Raw genomic sequence first — 13634 nt, 5'->3', positions numbered from 1 at the left:
AAATTAATGCAGAAAAGCTTTTAAAACCTTAAGTCGCAGGAATAAATGTGTTCCATTAAAAAGCTTTACTATGCACTCGTCTCCAGTTTGTGCTAAATAGCTACAAGTTTTCACTTCCCCCAAATGACTCACAGTGAGTTTAAGATATTCTGTGTCACATTTACAAGCTACATTCCTTGACTTTGCTATACATCTTTGCCTTCCTTGAGGCACATATACAAAAAAAAAGCAATCTGCAATAATGTTCTTTTTTTGTAGAGACAGCTCACTCTTTGCCTATATATCAACATTGCAATGAGAAACACCGTAGCTACTTTATCTTGTCAGTGAGACACTGCTGATTTCAGATGAGAAGGTCTTCAAAGGGGAAAGCTTTTGCACACCAAGCTTAATGAGAGATGGGGAGATCTCTTTGATGCAACAGTGGGGTGCATTGTGCCACTTTGATTCCATTTGGAGGGATTGTAATGGAAGAGCGGCCCTTCAGGTAAGGCCTCTTCCACCTGCTTACTATTACGTTTGCCTGTCAGTCACCCAGCAGGGGAGATAGTGCATCAGAGCCAGCAGACAGTCCTTTGCACTCACGGAGCATACCGAAACTTTCCCACCGCAAGCTGTTGTTCGAAACAAAGCCTCATCTAATATATCCAGCTGTAGCATCAAGCAACACCTTTAACAGGCAGTTTTACTCAATTCTGGAGTTCGGCAGTTAAAGTGTTTACTACTAGTTTTTGTTCAGGCCTTTTTGGATCAGGTCATTAACATGGCATGGTAATCAGCTGTATCTTAGCCTACTTAGAATAAACCCTGCCTAACAATATAGCTTTGTAACCAAAATGTAATAGTTTATTTATGTAACAAAACTCCCCACACTAATAGAGAGCTTAGGATTTCCACAAACACATGGCTATGTAATTACAATTTCCAGCAGATTGTTGTTTACTTTTACGTGTTCATTAGAGATAAATGGGATTCATGGATAGTCTGTTGTTACTGGTGAATGGTGAAAAACATAGCTCTCAAATGTTGACATCATGTGCCATTAATGGCATTGTCAGCGATACATAGCAATGACTGTAACTTGCATTTGTAGTAGTCACACAGTAACTCTAGTATTTTTAGCAGATTCAACCCCCTAATGTGGTTTAAGATGGGATAATAAATTGGCAACTCATGAGAGGTCTTAATATGAATGTATTAAGCACTAATGGAAGAGATTCAGTTTGAAATCTTGGGTTTAGAAACCACAGCATATCTACAAAATACTTCACAGTTAAAATCCTACGTGGTAGTCCCCCATGTTCCAATTACAACAGTTGTTTTCTCATTTCAAAACAAAGAAAGTTAATCCAGCAATTTAGTATTTTTTAGAAGAACTGCACGTCATTATTGTGAAGCTAGGTATGTCTCAATTATTTTATGCACTAAAGTGAATTTGTCATTTACAATGACTTATATCCAAAAATCTGCTTTTATGCCTATTAAGTATTGGCTAATTAATTCTTTCAACAAATTTGTTAGAGTTCACAGAATGAAAGAGGAAAAACACCATCTTTCCCCACATATTCATGCAGAATACACATCTACATCATTTTCAGCTATCTAAATTGCTGAAAACAACTTAGAAGATGGAAGATACTGACACAGAGTCTTTGATGTGAGGCTGATGCAATGCTACAGCCTATTCTTTAGCGCGAAAGAAAAAGATCAGAGTTATTACCCCTGCAATTCTGCGGGACTGAAAAAAAAAGAAAGGCAGACAGGCCAGCACCTACCATTTATCACCAGGTCTACTGCCTTTAGACTTAGTTGAGAGATTTTCTTTCAGAAGACACATCGAGAACACATCTGGTACAAATTCTAACAGAGATGAACTTATTTCTCAAAAAAGTTCTGATAAAATCAGCTCGATTACTACTTTGTAGTAACAGTAGTAACAGTTCTCAAAGGCCTTTTTCAATATAAGACTTAACAAAGCATGTATTTAGTAAAAGAACAGCTAAGTACAGACTTTAAAGAAAGATAATTCAGTTTGCAAAAATATCACTTTTTTTTTAATTTCAACCCACTGAGGACAAATATAAAGGACAAATCTTTTTAGTCAGTATATACTGGTACACATTTAGTATACATTTGCTGTGAAAAAGTCCACCCATCATTTCTTTACATTTTGCTTCCAAGGAGTCAGACTTTCTTGTCATTTTTCTAAAGCGGTCTTGAGTTGTCCTCCAAGTTTTCCGAAGGACATTTAGCTTTTTAGCCTTTTAGCTTTTTTACAGTTTAGGCCTTGTCACTAAACACTGACCTATGAACGATTCAAGCGGATAAAAGACACCTTACTCCAAGGATGAACCAGTGTTATGTCAACGCACAACAGGCACCAATTTTAAATTATATTTTTAAAAAAATTGTTAAATGCAGCCTATTCCAAAAACACAATTTGTTCCCATTTGTTTAGCTCAATCTATGAAAAAGGACAACGAAAAGGACCACCAACAAGGTGGTTTCAAAAGAGTGGCATATTTCAGCACGGTGAACAGTTAGTCATTCAAAACATGACAAAACAGTTTGAGAAAACTGGACAAGTAGAGGACAGAAAATGAAATGTCAGGTCTAAAAAACTATCTACAACAGATGAACAGTATCTGAAAGTCAAATCCTTAAGAAAAAATCCCCCAGCAAATATCTGACACAGGCCCCAAGAGATGTACCCCTCTCTTCAGCTGATCTACTGTTCACCAAAGCCCCAGAAGCAGCCTCACTTGAAGTGTGGCGGTCAAGAACCCAGTCTTAAGAAAAGGAAGAGGTAAAAGGCTGAAGAATACCAAACTACATACGACAATACGTGGCAAAATGTCTTATGATGTGATGACATTTTTGGTTCAAAATGTCACCAATAAAAGCGGTACCACAGTGTGTATCTAGAGCCATCTGTAAATCATGGTGGTTTTTGTAATAGGGCTGCATTTCAACTAGAGCTGGGCGATATAAGATTTTTTCATATCACAATATGTTTTTTTCATTTCAGGCGATAACGATATCTATCACGATATAAGCCAAATAACTATATTTGTAAGATTTAAATGTGCCGTTGCTCACAAGTAAAATGTGAAATAATCAGCAGCTTGTTTTTATTTAAATATTTATTTCCCATAATAAGTTCATCCATTAAGCGGACGCGAATGGATGGATGAAGTTCAACAGGGTAGATGTACTTAAGGAACATGAGACTTTTTCAGATAAATAAAGGCAAATATTGCAAACTACACAAAAGGCAGCCGCTAAAGCGTTTAAGTTTCAAAATAGAACAAACGAAACAGACGACTAAATTGTCAATTCCACTTAGAAACAAAATATTAATTCTAAAAATAAATCTTAGTTTGTTTTACAGAAGAACAGACAAAACTGACTAACTTTTGTCAATATCAAATAAACTGAGAACTAAAAGGAAATTCTCAATCTCTCCTTGTTGTATAGCTTAGCTTTTCAAACAGTTTTAACAGTTACTTTAGTCTGACAAAAGCCGAATGATGAATTAGCGCTTCCAGTCAGAGACTGAGGCTACGTCCACACGTACACGGGTATTTTTGAAAACGGAGATTTTCCGTTTTCGTTTTAAAAAATAATCCCGTCCACACATAAAGGCAGAAATGAAGGAAAACGCTGCTATGAACATGCCAAAGCAGCAGGTGGCGCTAGATTCCTAACCGTGCAGAAATGTTGGCCAATCAGAAGTCTAGAAGCCTCGGTGGGAAAAAGTAAACAAAGCTGGGGCATAGAAGCAGAACCCAGTCGTATGTGTGGAGGGACAGTAACTGTGTGTATATGTAAGCATTTAAACACTGCAGAGAGTAGAATTAACAGTAACAGTATTGTAGAAATCCATTTCACCGAAACAATAACGTGGCGCACAGTGTGACGCATGCACCAGTTTATTGTATTTCCAGACTTGCTTTCGGCACAATTTACAGTGCACGCTACTCTGTTTTTTGTCAGACTTGAAATAGCCGAAATACCTTCACACTACGGAACTTCTATGGCTCTTCCGTTCGACAATCTCTCCGGCATTGGAACCATCATCTGTTTTCTCTTCGGTAACCTTCGGTCACGCTCGGTTGATTTTTCTAGTCGGCACACTCATTTCCTCCATTACCCGCTGGCTGCTTCACAAACAAATACACATGTGCGGCTTGGCACTTGTGCTGTACGTAACAAGTCACGTGACGTGACACTGCGGCTGTGATTGGTTCGGCTCTGCTTTTTTTTTCTTTTTCTTTAAGAGGACAAGAGCGGCGAGGTCTAACGCGATAGTTTAATTTCTCTATCGAGTAAAAGTTATATCGCGATACATATTGTTATCGTTCTGTCGCCCAGCTCTAATTTCAACCCTAAACCAGCTATTCAGTTGACACAGTGTGAATGACAAAATTATGACCAAATGTGACAATGATCTCAAACACACTTCTAATGCATTAAAAGCACTTGCTATAGGAAAACCATCCAATGGAACACTTAGTCATGACTGCCTCTTGGCCTTTTAAGAGCTCCAACCACAAAATTATGGAAGCAGTGTGGGTCCTTCTTGACAGAATGGAACAAAAGGCAGCCAGCATCCAAAGAAAAGCTTTGAATTTCCTCAAGAATCCTTGAGAACACTTCCTGAATGCTCTTAAAGAAATTATTAGAAACCTTGTTTATGAGAGTTCAGGCTGAGTTGAGGAGGGAAGGTTGCCCTACCAAATATTGACTTTCAAGCTCACTAGAATTGTACAAACTCCGTTTTCACTGTATTATACTGTATTTCCATGTATTACACATTTGAATAAATCACTGCACCTACTTTCAAATTTTCCAAGCAAAATCTTAACTTGCCTGGGGATTCGGAAACATTTTACACAGTATTATATATACATTTATATATTTCAGTTTGTATTCAGGATGACACACACAAAAAAATATTGAATGATTAATTATTGAATTTTGAATGTTATGGAGGTGAAATACATATGAACCACAATACCTGGCATTCAGTGTAAGTCAGCTAACTGTGAGCTTGAGAACGGTGTACTCTTTGTGACAATCAGTTTGACTGACAGACTAACAACAGAGTGCTTCAGAACAGACCTCAATATGAAGTCTAACACATTTTCTTGCACAGTCTGAAGGGAAGCAGCTTTTAGGAATACAACGTCTAATCCTTTTATCAAAATCTGTTCACATATTATCCACGTCTCCAGCAGCTATGCTTACCGCTTCTCTCAGCTTTATTGCTAAACAAGTCGCATAATTTACCTCTACATTTCATTTCCATTACATGAGTTAAAATTCATCAATGTAGTCAAAGTAGCACCAATATATTATAAATGGCATAATCCGGCAACACACAGTCTGCCTTAGTCACAGTCCAACAGACACAGACACTAAGAAAGCAGATACACACACCCACACAGTAAAGCAGAATGATGTCAGGCCAAATGCTATCTGAGGGCGGATGGGGGATGGTTATACAAGCATGTTTACAGGACATTTCCTGTGGCTGAGCCTTGGGAGCATCATCTGTCCTCAGACAAACAAACACTTAGAGTTCCCAAAGCTGAAAGCTATTGTGAAATCACTTTTGACAAAAGCCTACAAGTCATCTTTTTATTTAATAAAATAGCAGCAACTAATTATAACTATATTGAGTTACATAAAAGCATTAAATTATTTAAGCACAGTTGGAAGAATTGCTGTTTACATATTTTTTAAATACAGATTTCTTTTAATAACAGTCCCCGTGCGTGTCAGCCATTCATTATTGTATATCCTAAGGAGGAAGCATCACTCCGTCACTGCTGAAAGGCATGGATATGGGGCGGTGGCAGAGATATATTATCAGGTAGCATAATAAAACCATGTCTTCCACTTTATACTAAGCTCATCTGTCTCCACTCACTGAAACGCATTAGATGTCACAAAAGTTAATACTTAAGATCTAGAAATCTTTTTTGCTTTCAATTAGAACTTGTTATCTTGCAGGAAGATAACATTAGACAGCATCTGGAACACCTGGAATTTTGGATTGAATTTTTTGGGAACCCCAAGCTCCGGGCCAGAACAGTGGATATCTGGAGGATGTGTGGTGATGCACAATTAACCAAAGTACATTCTGATGACACTAAGTGCAAGGAACAAACTGTTTGTTCACTGTGTTACAAATACGTACAAATTATGTATGACGGATACAAGCTGTCACCCAAAAGAATGTGTGTCTACGTAGGTCTTTAGAGATCCCCTTGCCAAAGTAAGACCAGCTATGGCTCATCATTTTTCATGTTCTTCATACATATTTATAAATGTCACTAGCCTGTCAACCATGAGTATATTCTCTGTAACTGTAACTATTCACTTTTTTTCTGTTACTGCAGCATGGTTTAACTCATTCTATAGAAAATACAGCAAGAGTATCTGTGTCCAAATTTCTTAAAGGATGTTGTAGAACCTGTAATGTTAATCAAACAATTTGCTGCATAGTAAAGACACTGTCATCACATAAGTTACAGAAGGTACCAAATAGATTTCATATAAGAGACACTAGCCTCCAATTCTGTGGCTTTCTGCTCTTATACTCTTAAAATAAACTTGCCAACCACATGTTAAATGTATGATAATTTACCTCATATCTGTGGTTCTCCCACCCTTCTCCCAAAGTGATAATTAGTGAATTAATACGGTTAAGTATAGGGTATAATAAATACTAGTAATTTACAACAGGTGTAAACCGTGCAACTTACATCCGCCTGACCAAATCACTGTTGATACATAACACTGTTTAAACAGCGTGTTTCAGAAATCTTTAAACCACAACCTTCATCATTAGTATTAATATTGTTACGGCCCTAGCAGGGCCTCCTCCTGAAGGTGCCTGTGTGGGCGTGTCCCACCACCTCTTCTGCCTGAGGTGCCACCTTTCCCTGTTACACAGCTGACTCACATCAGTAATTAAAAGTATTTAAGCCCAGGGAAAGGTGAGCTCTGGGCCAGAGTGCCATTTTTTGTGGTGTTTGCAGCTAGTGAGCTGTGTGTGTGTGTTTTGTGGTGTTTGCAGCTAGTGAGCTGTCTGTGTTTTGTGGTGATTGCAGCTAGTGAGCTGTGTTTGTGGTTTCCAGCTAGTGAGCTGCGCTTTCCTTTTGACTTTGCTTTACTGACCGACGCCTGAGTTTTGTTTGTTTCTTTTATGGTGATAACGGCTTGTCCGTCTCTTTTAGTTGAATTACTTCAATAAAACTGTTTTATTTAACTGTTTTGCCTCCCTGACTCCTTTTTCTGACCCGGTCACTTTTGTTACTTCCCCCTCCCCGCCTAGACCCCTCAGGGGAACGTAACAAGTGGGGGCTCGTCCGGGATATGACTGGAAGGAACAGCAATTGAGTTTTAGTGAGTTGTTTGCCGGTGGCTTGTTTAGTTGTATTGTATCTGCTGCGCTCTCTCTCCAGTTAGCAAAGGGGAGTGTCTTGCTGAGCGTAAGCTCCTCCTTCGGGCACTCATTTTTTATTTTTCCTTTGTTATTTTCGGAGTAATCCCGGGTGGGGATTAGTTCCCTGTCGGGGGTAGGCTTGTCGGTGCTTTGTGCACTTGACGCTTAGCCTTTAAAGTTGCCTCGAGCCTGGTACACTCCAGAAGCTAACTAGGCTACGGTCACTTTTGTTACTTCCCCCTCCCCGCCTAGACCCCTCAGGGGAACGTAACAAATATGAAGAGGGACAAAGAAGTTTACATTTTTTTCTCTTAGTGATAAATTGGGAATAGCACTGACACATGCGAGCAACATGTGTCAGTATGTATTCTATGTAATGTCACCACTTGTGTAACACAGATTTTTCACAATAGAGCATGGATTCTCAGACAACCTTGACGTCAAGAATCATTCCTAGTGAGGAGAGTTGGGCTTAAAAATAGACGAAGTCACAATCTCTAAAACTGAAGGCACATTACCTTAGGAGTAGGATGAGAATCTACTCTGTTTTCTTGGACATTAGCAGGGTTTTACAAAGTTAAACTATCAATAGCAAGTTTTACTGTAATGTCCTCAGGCTCCTAAAGGTAGAGCTGGGCCATATCATACCGTTCACGGCAATACCGGTATAATTTTGGGAAAAATTAAATATCGTGATAGAATATGGGTAAAACGCGCATGCGCAGTGCCTTTGTTTTCATACGCACACGTCGGAAAAAGCATGGCGGCGAAAGCGGATCGTTGAATGAAACGGATGAACCAGAATTGGTTTGTAAAAATGCTGCAACTTCAGTAGTGTGGAACTGGGTTAGCTTTCGTCCGTCAGATACACAACAAAGCACTATTTTTGGTAGCGCATGCTAGCGGGCCGTCGTTGGATATTATACATGGTTATGCTGAGGATATGTCGGCCAATTTCCACTGGAAATGCCTTTTGGTTAAACTGTCAGCAAGGAATTTGCATTTGAACTGTTACATTTTTATATAACTTTAATGCACATAAAAAAACAGCTGCTTGTTTATTAAATGAAAATACATTGATGGGGTTTTTTTTGCACTAATAAAGTTGTGGAGTTGTAAAGTATTTTGTCTAGTGTAAATTATATCGTCAGTTATATCGTTATCACAAATTTTCAAATGTATATCGTGATAAATATTTTTGGTCATATCGCCCTGCTCTACCTAAAGGTATCTGAATTGTGGTGAGATGGCAACCTTTTGACTACTACAATGCAGTCATATCCCATCAGATTTCAGCGACTGCCCCAAAACATTTATGCTGAAGTATTGCCATTTTGTCAGATTGGAAGTGATCCAGGGTTTATGACGAATTGTCCTTGATGAGCTTAACGAACAGGACCTCAAGAATAGCTTCAAAAGTGGCTGGAGTGCTGGGAGCTGTGTATCCCTGCAACAAGTCACTAGTTAGAGATGATTGGTAAGGTCTTTGAGTTGTATATTCACAGTCAAAGAACCTTTTGATTGTATCTTGCATATCATAACATAATGATCGTAATATATGCGTGTCATGTTTGTTCCTGACCTCAGCTTAGACAGCCTTTCCAATCTTCATGAAACTGAGCCTATATAAAGTACCAAAGGTACAGAGATTTGTAATATCTAAATGGTGATTGATTCATGAAAAGCTACAGTTTCTTTTATCTGTGTATTTGCATAAAGTAACTGCACGATCAAGGCTGGTTCGTGAGCATACGGAAACATTTGCACATTCATATGCACATTACAGGTATATTTTAACAGTCATCACAGAGATTAAGATGTAGCAAGTGGAGCAGTTCAAGGTATTTGGCTGGTATTTTCTTTAAAGTATCTTTGAGAACTAGTCAAAGTCCTTCTGTCTCACTGTTTTCTGTTTCTTTATGTAATCCCAGACCACCTCCGTGTTGAGACCAGAGCTCTGAGGGGGCCATACCATCTGTTAGTCTTCTTGTTCTACATATGACTAGAAATCGTTTTTTACGACTTTGGCTGGATGTTTGGGGTTGTTACCAGATTACAGAATTAATTTTCAGCTGATGACAGAAAGTTAAAGATATTGTGTGAGGTAAGTATTTAAACATTTAAAATGACTTAAACTTTGGCCCAACCAATAGAGTGCATCTAAAATGTGAAAACGTCACAGACTCCAGACGAAAGTGTTTCCTTCACTACTGCAACAATGGTAGTCACAAAATTTCTTTACTAATTCTAAAAGCCAGAAAATCACCCTCTTTAGTTACCCATAACAAACATATGCTTGACTTTATATGGAGCCAGTTAGTGCAGTTTCAGCACATGTCAAACCACTTTGCAGGTAATACATTAACAACCTGGCTCAACAGACCTCATTCACTCAGACAGCATTTAAAGAAAAATACATTATAGGATACTTTACAGCTGTGAAACATGAGATGATAACAGGAAAAAAGATCCATTAAATATCTTCCAGTAATGTCACCGCTGATGACAGGTCATAAAGGGTCATAAACCTCTACGGCGTCCCAAGTTAAAGACCATCAATAATTTACTTCCGTCTCTTCACTTCCTGCACTCTCTCCCTACTCCTGACTGAAACTGGGCATTCAGTTAAAGGACTGAGACACTCATGACTACAAAGGAAAGACAAACACAATGGAAAATTCCTTCCAAGTAGCTCAAACACTGGTAATGTTGTGGTCATGTTTAAGGATTATTTACTGTGGAAGATGACGCACTAACACGAAACACTGGTTAATAAGAATTTCTCATTTCAAACTTCAATATAGCAACAGATCAGCTAGATGGAGGGGTGTGTAGGTTGGGATCTATTAAAACCTTAACTATGCAGTGTTTCTACATCAATAAAACCATCAAAGGCAATCAAAGTCTCAAACCACTTGCCACTGTCTTGCCACTGCATAGTCTATCTTGAAGTCTTAATGTCTTATTTGGTATTAAACAATTTGCGCAGGCCTTTGACATATCCTCCCTGTTGTGAATAAAACATTGAGAAGGGTGTTACTGTCCACCTATGATGCCCTGTCCACTGACGGAACAGTTTTCCTGCAAAAAAGGTATGAAATAGGTTTGGCCTTCAGCTGCCCTGAGAAATACTAGAGTCAGCAATACAACGGTATGGTAGGGTGATACAAATACTAAGTGCTCCTCACTTTTGTTGATCTGATGTACGCTTAGTACAAATATGTGGAACTGAAACCAGAAGCAAGAAATACAGCACAACACCGCAAAGAGCTTAAACTTAAAAGTTACTTTGTTAAACACTGTATGCCTTTGTGTTCATTTATCAATATAAATTTCCATTAAACTCATTCTGCCAGACTAGATACTGAAAAAACAAAGATGTGGTTATTATAAGCATCAGTGTCCTGTTTTTCAAATTGGCTGATTAGTCCAGAAGAGTTAATTAAGTCAAGACGTGTCATTTGTGAGATCAAATTAATTTGTTTTGGACTATTATAATTTAGGCCATGACTGTGCTTTATTAAAATTCAGTTCAGTGCTCAATACACAGCAGACACAAGCCTAGTTTTACTTACTATCCCATGGTATGGTATATTAACAGTCAATGGCTGTGAGCACAGGAGCACCGCTCACTTGCCATTGAAACCTTTGGCTTGTCAGGGCCACCCAGTCAGAAGAAAGTTTGCTAAAAGGAAGGGTGAAAATCTTGTCTCAAAAAAACCCTATGAATTTGGGGTCTGCACCAAGTAGTACAAGATAACTCTGAACTGTGAATCACACTTGGACTCTAACAGAGTCCAAGAAGAAATACACAAAAAAATTGTTAAATTGCATAATAGATCCGCTTAAATGTGTAAATTGTTGGATATTGCAACCTTACTCCCTGCTTAAGGTGCAATTTCAGCTTCGCTGCCTCAAGCACAAGAGCAGCAAAAAGCAAAACATACAGGAATGGTGATTAAAAAGGCAAGAGCGTGACAAGAATGATGCCGTCTCACAGCAAAGTCTGACAGACCCATGTTGAGTTTAACTGTGGAAAAAAAAAATACAGTGGTGAGTGATGGGTTAGTGTGCGCAGTGTGGCACAATGCTGTGCCCTTCCCATTCTATTTCAACCCAGCTGTTTTCCATTTTTATTAGACCTATATTTCTAATCTTTCTCCATTTCACAGACACACTTCTGACGTTAACAGACCAAACTCCTTCCCCACAGGGAAAGAGCAGGAAGTCGACTTTAATCAGCACGGTGGAATCTGAGACCTAACTTGGAATTTGAGAGGACAATGACCTCTCAAATTGAATGCTGGCATCCTCACTGACATCCTCATGCAGACATTAAAGCCCACAATATGTATTTTCCTTACTTTTGAGCGGTGACTCTTCAGAGAAAAAACGTTTTCTATCAATGAATTAACCCCCAGTATTGTTATCCATATGTCAGAAAGTGGCTTTATGATTGAATATTAAAGCAGAGGAAACCCACTTATATGACACGAACAGTTCTGACACTGGGATTTGTTAGACAAGCCTCTGCATGCATGCATTGAAGCCAGGGAAGCAGACACAAAGCAAACAAATCCCTTGCATTGCAACAACCTTAATAATGAATTATGTGGCTTTTGTATAGATTTAAGCTTTTTCCTAGTAATATAAATGTTTCCCAGTAGGACAACAATTATTAGCTCCCGGTGGCTTCAGTTCAAAGAGAGACTGGACCATTCAAACACTAGCACAAAAGTCTTAAAATAAATATAATGAATGTGTCCGCTAATTGAAAGTCGCCTCTAGGTTTTACGTAGTTTTATTTGTGGACTGAAAGAATAAAAAAAAAAAAGGCCACGCTGGGCTACTTACTCTTGAGCGCAGTGATTAGCATATTCCCATCCTTAATGAGGTCTTTGATGAATTTATTTGTCCGCTCCAGTTCTATTTCATGGCATTTCAGACGCTCTCTGAAGTCCGGACTGTCCAGGAAAGAGTCACTGAACTCCAAAGTGGGGAGTCCCATTGTCCCTCAACGGCAACGCTGGCTTTTAAACTCTGTAACTAGGCATACAAAGGTTTTTACTTTTCATCACGTAGTTCCGATGTAATAGCCACTTCTAAGTTCCCCCTAAAAACTTTTCCTGCTCCGCTTAGTTCCTCACTTCCGCTTTGATTTTCTTCGCTTTTTTTGTCGGCTACCTTAAAAAACAGTGGTCGTATGACTCCTGCTGGTTAGTTTTGGACAGATTACAACAAATGTGGTAGGTCCATCATTAACTTAAGCAACGAAAAAAGTTATTTTGAAAAATTGAGCTGATTTCTGCGTTTCACACTAAACCTCCTAATTACGTTAATAATAATAATGATAATAATAATAATGAATAAGAAGAATAAGAAGCGAAAAAAAAAAATCAACCTACTTATCTCTATATCAACTACAAATGACTGAAAAGAGAAAATATATAGAGAGATTAAAATTTGAATTCAGTTTCTGTGGAAATACAAACAAGAATTGCCAATTGCAAGGATTTTGGAACTAATTTTTGTTTTGCCTCAGATACAACCACAGTATGCAATGCTATAGAAATCTTTTGCATTAAAAAAAATCCATTTATTTCTTAAATGACCTCTTTCACTTTTGTTATTTTACGATATCTTAGCACACACTTAAAGCGTCTACTGCACCAAATATACTGTTTTTTGGTCAATTTATGCCAGTGGTGCTGCTTTCTAATATTGTGAACTGTAAACTCTGCAGATGTCCATGGCATCTCACTGGCATCATCGAGAGCTTAAGAAGAGGGATCTAAACTAATACCTTGGTAAATGGAAGTAATTAAGCTAGAGCCTAGTTGGAGGCAGGGATTTGTCACATTCTCTTCATGCTAAAGGTTAGTAATAATGATTTTACACTCCAGGTAAATATCTTGGTAGGTGTGAAGCACAGGCTTTGTCACCAGTCACACTAAATCCTTTGGATGACTGTTTTTACCTTTGATGCTTTACAGTGCCAGAGGGAGAGAAAGAGGCTTTATCTCTGAGCAAAGATTAAAGTAATAACTACACGAAGATGCAGATACTGCAGCAATGACTATAATCAAAACCCACAAATGAAAAAGCAATAACAACCTAATGCTTCAAAATTAAGAGCAGACTGGAGCTCTGTAAGTAGAGACAAGCTTTTTCTAAGTTT

The 13634-nt window shown here is 38.4% G+C and overlaps 1 protein-coding gene across 4 annotated transcripts in view; it reads right to left on the bottom strand.

Moving 5' to 3' along the window:
* Positions 1–12629, bottom strand: part of arhgap42b (Rho GTPase activating protein 42b) — an 80594-nt gene extending 67965 nt beyond the window's left edge. For 2 of the 4 annotated variants that reach the window (XM_026193698.2, XM_080288373.1), the window contains exon 1: positions 12311–12628. In XM_026193698.2, coding sequence (XP_026049483.1) covers positions 12311–12464 — 154 coding nt within the window. In that variant the 5' untranslated portion in view covers positions 12465–12628. Of the gene's footprint in view, positions 1–12310 lie in introns of all 4 variants that reach the window. The other 2 variants (XM_080288371.1, XM_026193699.2) reach the window with 2 other exon arrangements.
* Positions 12630–13634: the final 1005 nt, after the last annotated feature.

Source organism: Astatotilapia calliptera, chromosome 14 (assembly GCF_964374335.1).
Source record: "Astatotilapia calliptera chromosome 14, fAstCal68.1, whole genome shotgun sequence".
Lineage (NCBI taxonomy): Eukaryota > Metazoa > Chordata > Actinopteri > Cichliformes > Cichlidae > Astatotilapia > Astatotilapia calliptera.
Note: the sequence above shows the minus strand (reverse complement) of the source record. Positions and strands in the feature narration are given on the sequence as shown.